The following is a 17,357-nucleotide window of genomic DNA, read 5'->3' on the forward strand; positions in this document are numbered from 1 at the left end:
TTGAGGGGTTTAATAATAAAATTCTTGTATTAACCATTTTGGAAGTGGAACCGTTTTTACACAGTGTCCCACCATTTTCAGATACAATTGATTGACAAGCAGTTTGCTGTGCTTTACCTGCATGAGCTGTCCTGTATTTCATTAACCCATTGTCAGTCAGTTTTATATTTATTCCACCTCTTTATCTTTCCTTCCTGTGTTTTCTCCTCTGCCTCAGACACTCTCCATTTCTTAAAGCTCTGCTCCTAGTCTAAAGAGTTTATCACCTTAGATTAGAAACATCTCTAAAGGTCTGAGGTGCCTTGTGAACAGCTCTTGTCTTTACCGGGAGTAACTGTTTTTCTATCACTAGGGGCAAGTCTTGAGTACAGAACCAGGACATTTTCATGAGTTGGCAGCAGGTAAGTCATTTATTTCGTCCATCAATAAAACATAGTAAAGCAAGCAAAATAAGTCTTTATCAAGGGATGCAAACTGGGGTGTTTTGAGACAAATGACACCTTAACATTTCACACTTCACAAGCAGATTTATTAAAAAAAAAAAACAAAAAAAACCGTCCAGACATTTGAACCGGTATTGCAGTTGTCAGAATAAAAGCAGACCCGCTGAAACAGTGTTTGTGTAAAGATAAGGTTAAAGCACAGACTAAACTCTTGTTGAAGATGTGGGTTTAAATGGCCACACTGTTCTCGATGCGTTCAGGGCTCAGATATGGGTACGGCAGCTGCAGCGTCCTGTTACGTTCTGCGATTTTTTCAGAAATGGCCTGAAGTTCAGCCTGCACATCTTCAACCAGCCTGCGGAGGGTGCTCCCTGAGAAAACAGCCTCTTTGTAGTGACACAGGCGAACCTAAGAACACATCAGATGCACATTACACCAGATCAGTAATTTCTGTACTTTATTGTCCTGTTTAGCAGTGACTTCATCCTACAAACAATATTATCAGTTTACCTGTAATGTGATTTATATGACTGATCTGTGCTGTGGAAAAACACTGTCTGAAAACCTTTAAAAACATGTCACTACCTCTGTCATTGCATTGGGTGACTTGTTATCATTGTAGTATCTTGAGTTAAAACTGACTGGTTGTAGCAACTTTGGGGCAGATTAGTTAAAATTACTGTCAACCTTTGTTTCCTGATGAAGACAGATTTCATCCAGTATCACATTACAGAATCAAATTACTGAAAACACACTGAAAGAATCTAAATCTTACCAAGTGTATTTTTCTAATTTCTAGTCAAAATAGCACACTTAAAATAAGACATAATCACCTAAAGAGTAACTTTTCAGTGAGATATTAGAACTTATTTTTAGACAATAGATCTTGAAAATCTTATTTCAAAAAATCTTACCAAGATAATTCTCACTTGTTCCATCGGCAGATTTTTTGCTTAATTTAAGATTTTTTTTTTTTGCTTAATTCAAGCAAAAAAAATCTTTACACATTTAATCACTCACATAGTTGACGGCAGGTTGCGACAACAGTGTCAGAGACGTCAGGACACGACAGGTCGAGTTCACATCAGGCAGGTAAGACAGAAGGTCATCCTCTGTCACCTGACCTTTGACCTGAGGAGGGGGACGCAGCATGGAGGGAGGACAGTTTGGCATCCAGAGAGCAAAGTCCAACTGGAAACAGACAGAAACCAGATGGACATGGAGGATACGATGGCATTTTGTAAGATGAATGTTTTTACTGAGGCAAGACCACTTTATTCGTACAGTAGAACCTCGCAGTACGAGTGCACCATTGGACAAGTAATTTGCTTTACGAGCCCTGGTTTTATTTTTGACTTGAAATACAAGTGGAAATCTGCAGTATGAGCTTCATACTGGCACTGAGCTCACACATATATCCACTGTAAGTACTTGCAACCGGAGTAGTAGTATTATCAGTTATGGACATCTGTTGTAGTTATTGGTAGTTATACTAGTAACAGCAGGTCTAGTTTTTAACAGTTAAAGTGCAGTTTGCTGTGCATCCATGTGTCCCCCCCATATCTCTCTCTCTCTCTTTTTTATTTATTTTGAATTCTCTTATTATATTTTAATAATTATTTTCTTTCTAACTGCAGTTTTTCGGTTTTAAAAACCATAGAAATTGATTTTTTTTGGAGGGTGGAACAGATTAATTATATTTCAGTTAATTTTAATGTGGAAAATTGATTTGTAAAATACGTAAATCACCAAACAAACATGGTCATGGAACGAGTTAAACCTGTAGTGCAAGGTTCTACTGTATAACACAATTCATACACATGGTAATTCAAAGTACTTTACAAAAATAAGACAAGTTATTAATACATAGAAAAGAATAAATATTAAAAACAGTAAAATATAAAAGTAAAGATAAAACCATTACAGTTGCAGAGCGAAAAAGAAATGTTTTCAGCTTGGTCTTAAACATCGTCAGCCTTGGGTCCAATATGATTACATTCAAGTTCTGATTCTCAGGTGGCGTCAGGTGTGCATGACTCACCTGGGAGAAGTTGACAGCGGCGTGCAAAGCCGAGCATGTGAAGATGGTCATGGTAATGAACTTGGACAGTTCTGCTTTGGTTTGGAAGGACTGAGGGAAACCTGTAGCAGAAGAGAGAGACTTCAACACAGATCACAGCAGTCAGACTGATTTAACAAACTGATAAACTCTAACTGAAGAGGAGGCGTCCAAAAGACCACAAAAAGCAGAAAACATGAACCTCTAACACACAGGTGTCAAACTCCGGTTCTCGAGGGCCGGTATCCTGCATGTTTTAGGTATTTCCCTCTTCCTTCCACACCTGGTTCAATTAATGATCAGCTCATCTTCATGCTCTGCAGAAGCCTGATAACGATGTAATGGCTTCCAGGTGTAATGGAAGAGGGAAACATCTAAAACATGCAGGATACCGGCCCTCGAGGATCTGAGTTTGACACCCCTGCTCTAACATAATGAACGTCATGAACTTCCCTCATTTCCCCACGAGAAACAGTAGCCATCATTTCTCTTTTCACAGCCTTTCACAAAAACAGTAATTTCACCTCAAAAGATTACTGCCGCAAAGTTTGAGTTGCACATTTATGGGTCAAAACCCTAAAGTCATAACCAAGCAGCAGTTCTGAAAGGTAGAAGGACTGGTTTTTCAAAGGAGTCTGGTGGTTTTGAAGAGATTTTGATGTTTTAAGATGAAGATGCTACATCTAAACAAATACACACAATACACAAACCTCAGACACACCTGAGTCTTGTGTGAAACCATGTGTGTTGATGTCATCGATCCAGTGTTGGACTTCAGAATCCTGCTGGACATCATCGTCTCCACGATAAAACAGATCAACCCAGCGAACCACGAACCTAACACACATTTGTACATTTTAGTTTTCTTCAGTTTTCTATACTTTCTCGTTTTATATTTGCTTCAAAACAGATTCTGTTCATATTCTTTGTGGAAATAGATTAGTTAGATTTTTCTCAGCGTTCTACACACAGTATTTCACAAAGACAAAGTAGCAGCATGGTTTTCAGCGTCTTATAGTCAAAGTCAGTTTTATTATCAGTTTTGCCATATGTACAGCACATACAGAAGACTGAAATTGCAAAATCTCGAAGGCCCCATAGTGCAACAATAAACAGAAAAAATAGAATATAACTATAACTATAGAATATATCTATAAACAGCAGTGGGTTGAGGAGATAACAAATAAGCAATAAAGGTGCAACAGTAAAGTGACAGTTGAGTTACTGAGTGACATGCAGTTAGTGACAGTTCAATGTAGTGGCTGGAGCAGTTACATTAATAAAAATAAAAGAATCATCATATCTTCACAAGTATTCAGGGTATTCACTTAGTACTTTGTTAAATTAGCTGTGATAGCACTAATAGCCGATAAGCTGAGGCCAACAATGAATTAAACCTATTTTAAAATCACTAAACTTTAGTCACCATGTAACTTGTAATACCACTGATGACCACTAGATGGTGGTGTAATTGCATCTGTAAATCATATATGTAACTCCCCTATTTATGAAAGGTCAAAACTTCTTTTCTACAGCTTGAAAACAGTCCAGATGAAGTGAGTAGATTCCTTCCTCCTCATACTAATTGAACTGCAATACACTGTAATGTAATCATGGAATTTTTGTCCAAGGATGCCAACTAAACTGTCAAGGACTGCAATGCAAATGGCTGCAAATAGACGCACATCTGCCTCTTTGTGAATATTTTGTTTTTACATAGAGCTCACAATGACATTAACATGGTTTGTGACTTGATGGTGAAGTGAAAGTTGTTCCCAAGGCGAGAACAGTTGAGATCCACTGTTGAATAAAATGTAAGTCTCTGTTTACTCAACAGTGGATCTAATTCTTGGCCTCCGAGGAAGAAACTGGGATTGATTCTCTTGATATACTGCAATTTTTCTTTTTTGTATTCACTTTTTTCTGGTTTTCAGTTTAAGTTGCTTTTAATTTTAGCCCCTAAAGCATCATTTGCTTTAATTTCTTGTGTGTCATCTCCTGGCTCAGGTGTATCTGTTTACCTCTGCAGGGCGTCCCATACCCTCAGTGCATCCTGTGCATAGAAACTCTGCAACAGTTTGTCGACACCACGGTCAGACACATCATCAGGAACACACAGAGATCTGTAACGCATCCTCGCTGAAGCCCGCGACAGAACCACGGGCAACGCCTTCAGTCCACAACCCACCACCTGTACAAACCACAGAACACACCTGAGGGGGTGGGCTTATTCTCGCTATGTCATGAGGGATGGGGTTTACTCTGATGATGTCATTAGAACGTGTGTGTTACCTTATCGAACACGCCATCAGTGTTGAGCAGTGTAGCTCGAGCCTGAAAGTTAATTTGCATTGACGTCCGAACATGAGGCATCAACAGCTGTAAACAACAAACAACAACCACCAATCAGAGAGCAGCACACTGAACAAATAACACATCAGGCTGAGGTTACATACAAACAAATACACACAGGAAAAAACTAACATGAGCAAGCAAACACACATAAGAAAACATGAACAAACAATAAATACAAACACAAACAGTCACATACAAATAATACAACACATCTTCACAAATAAATGTGCAAACACAAATAAATACATGAACAAACAAACACATAAAATCATACAAACAAGCAAGACGCACAAGAACACAAAAAAGACACATAATTAAATATACAAACAAAAATGTGAACAAACCAACACAGACAAAAACATACAGGCATTAAAAAAAAGAAAACAATCGCAATCAAAGACATGAACACGCAATCAAACAGAAAAGGCAAAACCACACAAGCAAATAAATGCACACAATAAAGAACAAACAAACAAAAATAAGTGCACAAATAAATCTTACCAACGTAAACACCAAAACAATCTACCAGACAATAACATGTAGACATAAAAACAGTCACATACAAATAGAAACAAAAACACAGACATTAAAAGCAATCAAACGAACACTAAAAAAAAAATACAAGCACAACAACAGTTGTTTGACAGTGATGATTTTTCTGACTCCATGTCAGACACACAGCTAAAGGGACAGTCCATTTAATTTTTTACATTATAATCATACTGTGATGTCACTTCCTGTACCTGGTGCAGTGGGTGTGGCTCTGGGAGCTGCCTCAGTGTGGCCACAGAGAACAGTTCTCCCATCATGTGAGTCTTCAGGTAATGAGAGACCAACTGGTGGACCTGGAAGTCGGCACTGTGGACCCACATCTTGGCTAGCAGCCAATCACATCTGGGGTCAGAGGGCAGGAAGACAGGGTTCAGAGGACCAGGATCCTGCTGCAGCTGGACGAGGAAACACAGGTCATAAACCACTGATCTGTGAATCAGTCTGAAGATTGAGTCTCTCATCTCAGCTGTTGAAATGGGATTGACTTTCTACAAGTAAATATTAGATTAAAAATAAATATTGTGTATTTAATGTACATACATCTATAAACACAAAAACACAGAAAACACAAAACTGCACAAAGCAAGAACACAAGCAAACATGCAAAAGAAAAAACGCTTACAAGCGCATAAATACATGAACACATAAAAGAAAAACGTAACCTATGAAAATACAAGCACAGAGATGAATAAAAAACATAAATTAAGGCATACCCATTTAAAGAGTGCATTCACAAACATGCAATTAGCTACTTAAAAATAATTTGATTGGTCAGTGATTGAAAAAAAACATTGTTCTCAACTCAATCACTTACACCTGCCCTTTCAAATACTCATTTCTCTGTTTTTAATAAGAATATAAATTATAACTTGTTACCCTCAAGTTTTAAGGGAACCTGTTGCTCACCTGGATGGCGATGGGCAGCAGCTGTCCCTGCTGGTTCAGGTGTAGAAGACACAGAGGAGCTGACAGGTAGCTCTGCTTTCCATGGATCTGATTGGCTGGGACACCGTCCAGGACCTCGTAGTCCAGCAGGTAAATGGTCCCTTTCTGTCACAAACACCAGTTTAATACCAGTTTAATTCTCTGCAGGTTTACATACATTGGGTGTTTTCAGAATTATTTTATGTATTTTATGTATTATTTGATTACACTCACTTCTTCAGTTACCATATATTTTTCTCTACAGTGTGTTTTCTTCCATTTTGATCTTTGCTGTTTACACTGTGTGTGTCTATCAGTGATTGGTGAAAAATATTCTGAAGGATAAAAGAAATTACGGAAATAATAGTTCAGAAAGGTCTGATTTTAGTTAGCTCCACACAGAAGTTGTCTTTTTATTGAACATATGTTTTCATGTGTGTAGACTGAAACATTATGGCTTCACATTTCATTTATTCTGAATATTTGACTGGCCTCTGTGTCTAGAGCTTTTATAGAAAGGCTTAAAGAAAGGCCACTGAACCTTTAACTACAGCCAAAGTTGACACTGCAGGCAAAAGTGGCCCAAATCTGACTTTCATGCCCATATATTTGTCTGAACAGCACCAACCTGATCAGACCCAAGCCACTGTCATAAGTGGTCCTAAAATATTTGATGTTTTGCAATGCCACTTCAGTCTGTTATCCGACTTTTATGTCATTACAATGCGACAGATGTCACAATTCTGTGCTGGAGAAGGCAGGATCCGGCAACATCCATATTAACTTAAGTAAACCCACTGTGCTGCGAGCAATGTCACGTCTTCTTCAATGCACATGAATCTGATAGCAGTCACATTTCTATTCGATGATGTTGTTATTATAATGTGAACAACAACACAAAAAATCTTGATTTCAGCTAAAAATCAGAATTCAGCATTAAAACCTGCAGTGTGAACAACAGTGGTGTCAAATTCATTTTAGTTCAGGAGCCACATACAGCCCCAACTTATAGATCACAAATTCACAAAACATTTAGTAACAGGCATTATATTGTTAAAATTGCACTTATTTTACCTCAGACGTTTCAGGTTGTTCATATTTGTTTATGTTATTCACACTTTATTGGTAAAGGATAGTTCCTAAATGTAAATATTTTCATTTAGTAATTTAACTTTTTTCACATTAAACAAAGAACAAAATTTGCAGTTTTCATTATTTATAGGTTATTATGCTTTTATTTACTTGAGATCACATTGGTCTGTATGTGGAACTAAAACCAGTTCAACACCTGTGACTGTTAAAGGGCTTGTACTTCGCTAAACCCACTTTTATTAGTCTTTGGTACATTTATTTGTGTATTTGGACCCTAACAGTTCATAAAGTTTGAGTTTGAATCCTCCAGGTGCTGCAAAGCTATCTTTATATTCATTTTGGCAAAAATCGAGTGGATTTCTACAATCCATTTTAATTCCTGCTTAATTTGTTATGTTTTATATCTAGTTACATCATGACATTTGCACATATAAGGTCAAGACTACTGACGAACATTTCTCAGAGTACAACATAATTTTTTGTCAGCAGCAGCAGTTGTGGTAAAAACTGAAAATATGTCCAAACTTCGAGCCGATTACCTAAAGTGTTCAGTTGTTGGTTGTATTAACAAACACAAGTGGCTGAATGGGACAGAACGCATGGTCGAAAACCTGGAAGGGGGTGGGGCGTGAAGTGGCTCATGTGCATTTAAAGGGCCAGCGCTCAAAACCACCTTTCTGGTGTCATTACTCAGAAACAGGGCTGAAGATGGACCTGTGGAGTTGAATTAATGAAGAATTCAGACCCAAGCATAGCATTTACAGTTTATGTAGACTACAGGGAAATGTTTTAAAATGCATAATTCCATTTAGAAAAGCAAAATATCACTCCTTTAATATCCACCATGCACTAAAGGGCCGGATTGGACCATGTGGTGGGCCGGCTTTGGCCCACAGTCCGTATGTTTGTCACCCCTGGTCTAAATGTATGTTCACCTGGAGCTCCTGTTCCAGGGAGGAGCCTTCGGGCAGGAAGGGGCGGAGCATGTCCGAGGTGACAGACAAGTTTGCAGGTAGGAGGTGGATCCGACGCAGCAGCAGAGGGTTAGGGCCGTTCAGACACTGATACCCAAAATACCAGTCGTCCTTCCAGTGAGCCTGAATAAATCCTGACGGGAAAAGTCAACCTTCAGTGTTTCAGTTTGTCATATTTTCAGTTTTCAATACAGCGGAGACTTATTTGGTATGTAGTTGCGTTTTATAGTGACTCAGTTTGTTTTGCTTCATTTCTTACTTGCCACATTGTTTTGGCTTCCACACAGGGCAAAAAACATGTCCAGTTCTCTGAAGCTGGTCCAGGCCTGGGTTCTTCCGGTGAAGCCCTTCAGGTAGTGCAGGTTAATAGGTGGACTGTGGACAAAGACAGAGTCACAGCTCATACTCAGCTCTACAAAGTGACCAGCTCTCACACAGACAGTTTAATGAGTGTCTCCACCTTCTATGGGTGTAGCTGAGGTTAGGGCCCAGGTCAGACAGACTATTCAGATCCACACAGTGTGGAGCGCCGTCCACAAACATACGCCATCTGAAACAGCAACACAACAGAGACAGAGAGACAAGGATCTTCTCAGTTCCACATTTTTCACCTCCTCGACTCCTTGATGCTCGATTATGACCTGATTATCGTCTGCTGATGTTGGAGCTGTTTGATTCTCTGCTGTTTCAGCTGCTCCTCGGTTTCATCCTTCAGCAAACACACTGCACAGGAACAAATAAATTACAACATTTTTGTTTCAGCAAAAAGTTTAATGGCTGACTATTTAAAAATCAAGAAACCAGAAGTGTAAAAGACGCAACAAAATGACAAAGCTGAAAACAGGCCTGTTTGTCTGTGCTCATCTCAAGAGAAAATGCAATTGCGATTCTCCTTCCAAATAAGAATCCTCTTCCTTGCCCACAGATTATCACATGTTTAAGGTAAATAAGTTAATAAAACAAATCTATTTCTTTTGCATTCACTTTTATTATGTTTTTATAATTATTATTTTCTTTCCAAATGTACTTTTTCTGTTTTAAAACCCTTCAAAAATAGGATTTTTGGGTGATTTTGGGGGACTGCAATGGATTAATTAATTTTCAATTATTTTCAATGGGTTAAATTTATTTGTAAAACAAGTAAAATTGCAAAACAAGCTCAGTCATGGAATGAATTAAACTAATACTGCAAGGTTATACTGTGTAGCACAATTCATACAAATGGTAATTCAAAGTACTTTACAAAAATAAAAGACAAGTTATTAAAAAATAGACAATTAAGACTAAAAACAGTCAAATATGGAAGAGTACAGATAAAACCATATCAACAAATTAAACTTGTACTGTGAGGTTCTGTTGTAAATGCAAAAGCATGTATCATGCCCTGAAAAACATAGAAGCTGAAAAGCATCATGTCGCATGAAATCGTCTTACTCTTCCCACTTCGCAGCTCTACGTCTCCGTCTCTGGACCGTAACCAGCGGTCACACAGAAACACCTCCACCTTTGGATCCTCTGGTCCGGTTCCACCACCACCCGGGCTGCAGACCTCCACACGGCTGCAGTGCCAGTCCAAGTCTGGGAACCCGGTCTGGGCCTCCAGGCGGAGCCGGACTGAAAGCAGACGACCTAAACGAGCGTTGGCCTCCACCTGGACCAGACACGTCTGAGAGGACACCGATCACATGGTTGGTTTGGTTAGTTCACAGTTCATGTCTGTGTTTATCTATTGATGACGCTAATAGGGATGGGAATCGTTAAGAAAAATCCATTATCGATATTGCTTATCGATCCGATTCCTTATCGATTCTCTTATCGATTCTCATTGGGTGAGGGAATAAAAGAGTACAAACGGGTGTGTTTGGATTAACTGTCTTTTATATTTCCATCGCTGCACAGAAAATATAACATACACAGTATGTACAAATAATAATAACAGATGATGCCGGGCCCGGTTGGGGGGGGCGTGTACGGTGAAAGTGAAAGTAAAGACGCTTTACTAATTCCTCTATTGCCGCATTTCTACAACGTGGAACCAGTTCGACTCGGCTTGGCTTGTCTCCCGTTGTTGTGCACCTCATTTCTTTTCCCTTCTTACTTTTGGAAACTTGTATTTGAGGAGTTACGACGTTTGTTGCCCACATCGGAACCGGCCTGGCGTTCACTCTGCCGCTATATTCACAAGCGCCGCTAAGTAGAGTATCAAATATGTGACATTCCTGTAAATGATTGACATGCTGTGGACAAATGTTTGAGGATATTGGAGAGATTCCACCCTTTTGAAGACATGGAAGCTTTGACAGTGTTCCAAGTAAGTGGACCTGGTGTCATCTTTTTAGCCCATTTCTGCCTCAACGCCATGTTGGCTACGTTCTGACTAAAACAATGCAACATATGTGTGACGCCATCGCACATGCATAACGAAGGCGGAATTGATAAGCAGAATCGTTAAGCAGGCAGGCAAACGATTCCAAGGAATCGAGCTACTGGGAACCAGTTCTCAAAAAGAACTGGTTCTCGATTCCCATCCCTAGATGCTGATGATCAGTGACAGTTAATACACTCAAAGGTCGTTAATTTAAAACATGCATCATGTGTTTTCAGCTGCAGTGTTTTTTGGTAAGAGCAAGACATTTTACCAGCTGTTCAGTTGCTGGCTTTTTCCTCATCCAAACAATTATTTATTATCCTCTTGAGAGGATAATAAATAATTGTAGGATAATAATAATAATAAATAATAATAGGAAAATAATAATTCTCTCTATAGTCATAACCCCCCTCTCTATCTTTGAAGAATTTCTGCGTGTTACTTGGAAATCATTTATTTATTTTGCTTTGTATAATATTTGCAGGGTTTCTGCAGGTCAGTAAAAAGCATTAAAAGTCATTAAATAGATTTTGTGAAAATTTAGGCCTTAAATGGCATTAAAAAGCATTAAATTTGATGTCCAGAGGCATAAAAAAATTAAATACACTTAATGGGAAAAAAAGCATTGTTATTCACAATTTATTTTGATTATATAAACATGTAATAATGTTGAATGGAAGTATAGTGTGATGATCGACAGGTGGAACCCTTTAATTGACTATTGTTTATGGCCGATACACAAAGTCACAACACCGGATGCTTGGAATACAATGTGCTGTGAGCGTGCCCATGCCGTGGGGAAAGAGCGGAGGGAATATTAGCAAATGTTGGAAAAATGGGAAAATGCAAGTTTCAGCAGAAGGAACTATTCAGAACCTGGTTAAAGCCTGTCATTGGTAAACTGACATAAAACTATATATAAAACTGTATCGGCAGTTGGACATGGGCATTAAATTTGTTTAAAGTGGCATTAAAAAGGGAATTAAAAAGCATTAAATTAGATTTGCTGAAACCCTGATTTGTGCTGTTTTAATTTCTACCAGATCCCTTAATTTGAATGTATGAGTAAGGATAGATAGATAGATAGATAGATAGATAGATAGATAGATAGATAGATAGATAGATAGATAGATAGATAGATAGATAGATAGATAGATAGATAGATTACCATTTGTACACTTTCAGGTACATAGGAATTATTATGCAGAGTTCTCTGAGAGTACAAACATAAAAGTTAAAAGATACAATTAAATAAAAGTCAAAGATACAAGCAGTATAAAGTATAAAAATACATGAAAATATAATAGTTTATTGATATGTTCTCGATATCCTGTACTGTTTATTATGAGTGTTACTGTCTTTTTAAGTGTGCATAATGGTTGTAGGTTGGTTTTGTTGTTATTTTCTTATACTGTATAGTCTATGTGTTTATAGTCATAAGTAAAGAAGTAAACAGAACTGAAGATAGATATAATATAATCCCATGTTGTAGGGTTTTGCATTTACTCTCACCGATCCAGGCAGAAGACAGCGGCCAACTTCGGTCACGCTGATGGGCGGAGTCTCCCCCACAGAGCCGATCAGACTGAGCCACAGGCGGCTGAAGGTTCCACAGGTAGGACCAGGTGAGGTGTGGACCGTCACCTGGAACTCCAACACGTCGGACATGACGACGTCAACTCAGACACACTACAGAGGGAGTAAAGACTTCAGAGAAATAAGAAAAATGAAAACATGACAAGACATGACTGACAGTGTCCTCTTGATCATGCTGCAGTATGTGAAAATAACCAAATAATGAAAAGAAATAATAATAATCCAAATACTAATGAGGTAATCCCAAAGGACAAATACTAGTTAATATGAATGAATCTACTGTATAACAGCTCAATAAACAGATAATAACCAGGAATGCTCTACTTATATTTAAAAAAATTTTGCACTTGAGACAACTAATGAAACAGCAGCACTTAACACCAGTCTTATTATTGACCCTACAAAAGTATATTTTCACAAAATTTAGAGCAAATTACTAGTTAAATGATTCAAGTTTATTAGTAAAACATTTAATAAAAACAGTTTTGAGACTTTTAGAGATAAAATTCTCTGTTTCAGGAGTTGTGAGTTGTTTTTAAGGAATAGTTTAGTGAATAAGAATGTGGATTTGTGTGATTCTTGTCCTGGACCAAATCTGAACGAAAATAAATTAATGAATGAATGAACTAGAATTTATTTGTCGCACATTATTAAGTGTTGTCACAGTTGAAGGCAAATAAATGTTCAATGCACAGTTCAAATAAAATAAAATAGAGGGAATGATCTAAATAATCCAAATAAAATAAACCCAAAGAAAAATACTAGTAAGAATGAATCTACTGTATAACAATTGGATTAAAAGATAAAAAACATTGAACCAATATTTAAGTAATTTTACACTGAGATAAATGAAATAAAACATTTTAAAATAAACGCATCAAGGATTTCAAGAGTTTTGATTGATTTGTATGATTCTTGTCCTGGACCAAACCTAAATGAATGAATGAACTGTAATTCATTTATAACACCTTAAAAAAATCAGTCACAGTTCAATGCAATGTGCAAAGTACAATATAAACAGACTACAAGTAAAAATCGTGGCTTATAATGTCAGGGTTTTCCATGCACCAAATGGAAATGCAAACATATTACATCAGACAAATATTGGGTTTCGCTTCCTTTGTATGTTTTGACAGAGCTGATGTTTGGATCAAAAGAGTTTCAATTCAGCTCAAATATTTATATTTTCATATGAAAATTGAACCATTTCCTTGCTTTTTTTTTTTTTTTTGTAATCAAAATCTTTTTATTGAAGTTTTCTCAGTATAATACAAGTGCAGTACTGAATGGTCCTTACAGAAATCTGAAGTAAGCATGGGTGTATGTGAATCGCAGCTAGCACCATAGCAAAACAAAACTGAACAAACAACAGACTGTACATAAAATAATTCCTCAGTCATTGCCAGTGAACTAGACACAGTAAAAGGATCACTATCACAACAGAAACCTGTGCTACGAGTAGGTACGGAGTGAGCAGCATTGTTAAACTGCACCTAAATCTATTTACACCCTGCATTTACAGGGTCTGGAATGTTTTTAGGAAGGGACCCCACACTTTCTGGAATTTCCCATTTGATTGCTGAAATGAGTGTCTGATTTTCCCCCGTCTTAAGCAGGACATCATGTCTTCCAGCCACTGTGCATGACTGGGAAGGAAAGCATCCCTCCACCTGAGCAGGATTGCTTGTTGAGCCAGAAGGTCAGCAAAGGATAAAGTGCGTTATTTTTCCGTAGGTAACTTATCCTGCCCTTCCATGACCCCAAGTAGAGCAGTCAAACGGTTTGGTTCCATTTCCATTTTATTGACATACACATTAGACTGTAACCTACTAGAGCAGGGGTGTCAAACATGTGGCCCGGGGGCCATATCCGGCCCGCCAAAGGATCCAATCTGGCCCGTGGGATGGATTTGTGAAATACAAAAATTATACTGAAGATATTAACAATCGCGGATGTCAAAATCATTTTAATTCAGATTCCACATACAGACCAATTAGATATCACGTAGGTCAGACCAGTAAAATACTATCATATTAAACTTACAAATAATGAAAACACATTTTCTTTTCGTTTTAGTGTAAAAAAAAGTAAAATTACATGAAAATGTTTATACTAAAAAACTTATTTTACAAAAAATGTGAATAACCTGAAATGTCTCAAGATAAGTCAATGCAATTTTACCAATATTCTGCCTGTTATTAAATGTTTTGTGTATTTGTAATTGTAAGTTGTAATGCTCGTGTAAATGATAAACTGGTAATCTGAGGCAGAATATTGTTAAAATTGCAGTTTTTTGTAAGGCGTTTCCAGTTGTTCATGTTATTCCAATTTTTGTAGATGTTAACATCACAATTTAATTTTACTTTTTTCACTGTTATTATTTTACTGGTCCGGCCCACTTGAGATCATATACTGGGCTGAATGTGGCTCCTGAACTGAAATGAGTTTGACACCCCTGTACTAGAGGCTTATTTTGTTCATTTTAATTTAATGATTTATTGCTGTGAAAAGAATGAACAAAAGATCCGAGGAGGAAGAATATACTAATGTTTATGATGAGTCATATTGTTGGTGTTTAGGTTATAGAGACAGACATTACAGTAAAATTGGAGATTAGCATTTGCACTGTGTTCATTTAGTTTATTGGGATCCCAACCCTTTCATTCTGTGTATAAACAAAGATTTAAAAAGGATGTGGGTGAAGAAAGAAAGCATAAAGCCACAGCTGTTGGAGTGAATGTGCATTTTCTTTTTGTAAAATCTTGCCGTTAACTCTGATAAGAGCTCATTTGTTTACCTCTGCTCATATTTGACTTGGAAATTAATTTACAGCAAAAGTCCCATCAAACTGTGAATGCTGTCACAACGGGAACACTGCACCTTTTCATGTTAAAGGTTACTTCCTTTTTTAGTGATCAAAAGTAAGCTTCCTGTTTCACGTTGATGATTTAGAAATCTGCAGAATACTCAACCTGCAGTATTTGAACCTGAGAAAAAACTAACGTGGCTTTGTTCAGATTTTTTTTTTTTTTTCTGAAATGTGTTGGTGTGTTGCATTCAGGTACCGCTGAAGTGAAACATTCCTGTTGGTGTTTTTAGTTAGTCTGAATGTTGTATTTTGTCTAAATTTTACCTCTGTTTTTCCTATCTTGAAGCTGCTTTTATTTTACTCGTGTTCCCCCTTCAGTTGTTCTTTTACTACTTAAAGTGTAAATTTCAGCTACTTGAGTAATTTCTGCAACTTTGTACTTCTACACTACACCTGACATAAATAATTAATTCTCAACAAATTTTTAATGCTTCCAAAGTTTCCTATCATTTATAAAACATAAAAAAAAAACCAAAATTAATATGATGTGTCCTTGTAGATGACGTTAATGAGCAGTATATAAACATGTATGCACGTCAGTGATTACATTGGTCAACAACAAATTTATTGTTTAAGTTTTTTGAGCTGATTTAGGATCATTTTGGTGCTGAATCCAAAAATCACATTCATTTTGCTCAATCAGGTCAACTTTCTGAACTATGCTACATATTGGCTTTTTAACATTTTTGCTTACATTTATGGGCATTTTCACATCATATGATACAAAATTCTTTTATATTTCTTGCAATAAATGAGTTCTGAAGATTTTACTTTTGCCAATTTATGATTAATGTTTTTTTTTAATATTACAGGTGAATGAAATGGCTTCGACTAGAAGATCTTGCAAAAATAAGCCTGACGTATTCTGCTCCATCTGCGGTGAATACACCATTGTACCTAACAGGAATCAAGTGATCAAATGATTTTTTTTTCTCTTAAAACCTATTTTGGGTGAGAACTATATAAAAAAAAACAACTGATAAAGTCACAAAAATGTAATCAATTTTGTGAGAAGATCAAATTTTTCCAAATCAAATGAGCAAAAAAAACCTGACCTGATTGAGAAAAACAGATGTCATTTTTGGATTTAGCGGTGCAAAATGGTCCTAGTGCAGTTGAAAAAACCTAGACAACTTGCAGGAAACATTTTTTTGTAACCCAGTGTTATAATTCAGTGAAACAGATTATGTTGCACTTTAATTTTTGTACGTGGATACTAATACTTAGTTTGTTTCAGAGAACTTTTCAATACTAGACTGTTTTTACACTGCAGCGCTGCTCATTTGACTTAAATAATAGATCTCTGTACATCATGCATCTCATGACACAACACTGTAAGTTCTTTTGAAAAAAAAAAATCGCTTGTATGTGATTTGATTTACTGAAATTTAAAATAAAAACTTTTCTGCTGTTAATCAAAATGTATGATGTAATAGAATAGAGGAATATGATGTTTGGGTTGCGTTTAAATGAAAAAGTCTGAAAAGATCCAGATAGCGGCTTACCTGCAGACTGACGCCTGCTCTCCTCTGGGTGTACCTCTGGCACCTGCAGGTACAATGACTTTCTCTCTTGTCAGGCCCCGCCCACCTTCTCACCTGTTGGACACCTGTGGACGCGTACAGCACGTGAACCTTCAACGTTGACATGGAATACATCAGTCCAAGCGTTGGAGGAAGCGCGTCACCACCGCACAGAGGGAAGGCCATAATATCCGTGGTTTAACGGAAGTGACACGTGGGTTCCATAGTGTAGCGGTTATCACGTCTGCTTTACACGCAGAAGGTCCTGGGTTCGAGCCCCAGTGGAACCACTCCTTTTTCATGTATTTAAGATCATAATGTTAATGGGTATGAAAAAAACAGATAAAGGGTAGACCAATCCTGCGAAACAAAGACAGGTCTTGAAAATACAGTTGTATGTCTGGGGTCTTCACTGAATACTCTTTACGACTTCATGTTGTAAAATAAAATGTGTCTGTATTTTGGTTTTTCTAGTTTGACTAAAACAGGGTAAGAGTCCGAGAGTCATTTTTATGTAAGTGACTCCGAATCCCAGGAACCAGGAGTCTTCTGTACCTCTGCAGTTCCTCTAACTTTAGATAGGTTGGTACAGTTTTACTTAG

The 17,357-nt window shown here is 37.3% G+C and overlaps 1 protein-coding gene and 1 non-coding gene across 2 annotated transcripts; one reads left to right on the forward strand and one right to left on the reverse strand.

Annotated features, from left to right (window-relative positions):
• Positions 1 to 512: 512 nt before the first annotated feature.
• On the reverse strand, positions 513 to 16,774 carry LOC115432463 (hydroperoxide isomerase ALOXE3). The gene is made up of 15 exons (XM_030153311.1): positions 16,738 to 16,774; positions 12,280 to 12,474; positions 9,834 to 10,065; positions 9,041 to 9,122; positions 8,860 to 8,949; positions 8,659 to 8,774; positions 8,361 to 8,533; positions 6,316 to 6,459; positions 5,601 to 5,804; positions 4,795 to 4,881; positions 4,524 to 4,693; positions 3,224 to 3,339; positions 2,485 to 2,585; positions 1,464 to 1,634; positions 513 to 851 (listed from the first exon to the last, which is right to left on the reverse strand). The coding sequence occupies exons 2-15, from the start codon at positions 12,433 to 12,435 to the stop codon at positions 672 to 674; spliced, it is 2,022 nt and encodes a 673-aa protein (XP_030009171.1). The 5' UTR covers positions 12,436 to 12,474; positions 16,738 to 16,774; the 3' UTR covers positions 513 to 671.
• A 198-nt stretch (positions 16,775 to 16,972) lies between these two features.
• On the forward strand, positions 16,973 to 17,045 carry trnav-uac (transfer RNA valine (anticodon UAC)). The gene has a single exon. It is a non-coding gene; the product is annotated as a tRNA-Val (tRNA).
• The last annotated feature ends 312 nt before the right edge of the window (positions 17,046 to 17,357 follow it).

This window comes from Sphaeramia orbicularis, chromosome 14 (assembly GCF_902148855.1).
Source record: "Sphaeramia orbicularis chromosome 14, fSphaOr1.1, whole genome shotgun sequence".
NCBI lineage: Eukaryota > Metazoa > Chordata > Actinopteri > Kurtiformes > Apogonidae > Sphaeramia > Sphaeramia orbicularis.

Coding starts and splice junctions, on each gene's coding strand:
- LOC115432463 (XM_030153311.1), bottom strand. CDS start 12,435: ATGTCCGACGTGTTGGAGTTCCAGGTGACGGTCCACACCTCACCTGGT. Junction 8,775..8,859: donor CTCAGCTACACCCATAGAAG/GTGGAGACACTC, acceptor CTTTGTCCACAG/TCCACCTATTAACCTGCACT. Junction 5,805..6,315: donor TGCTGCCCATCGCCATCCAG/GTGAGCAACAGG, acceptor TTCCTCGTCCAG/CTGCAGCAGGATCCTGGTCC.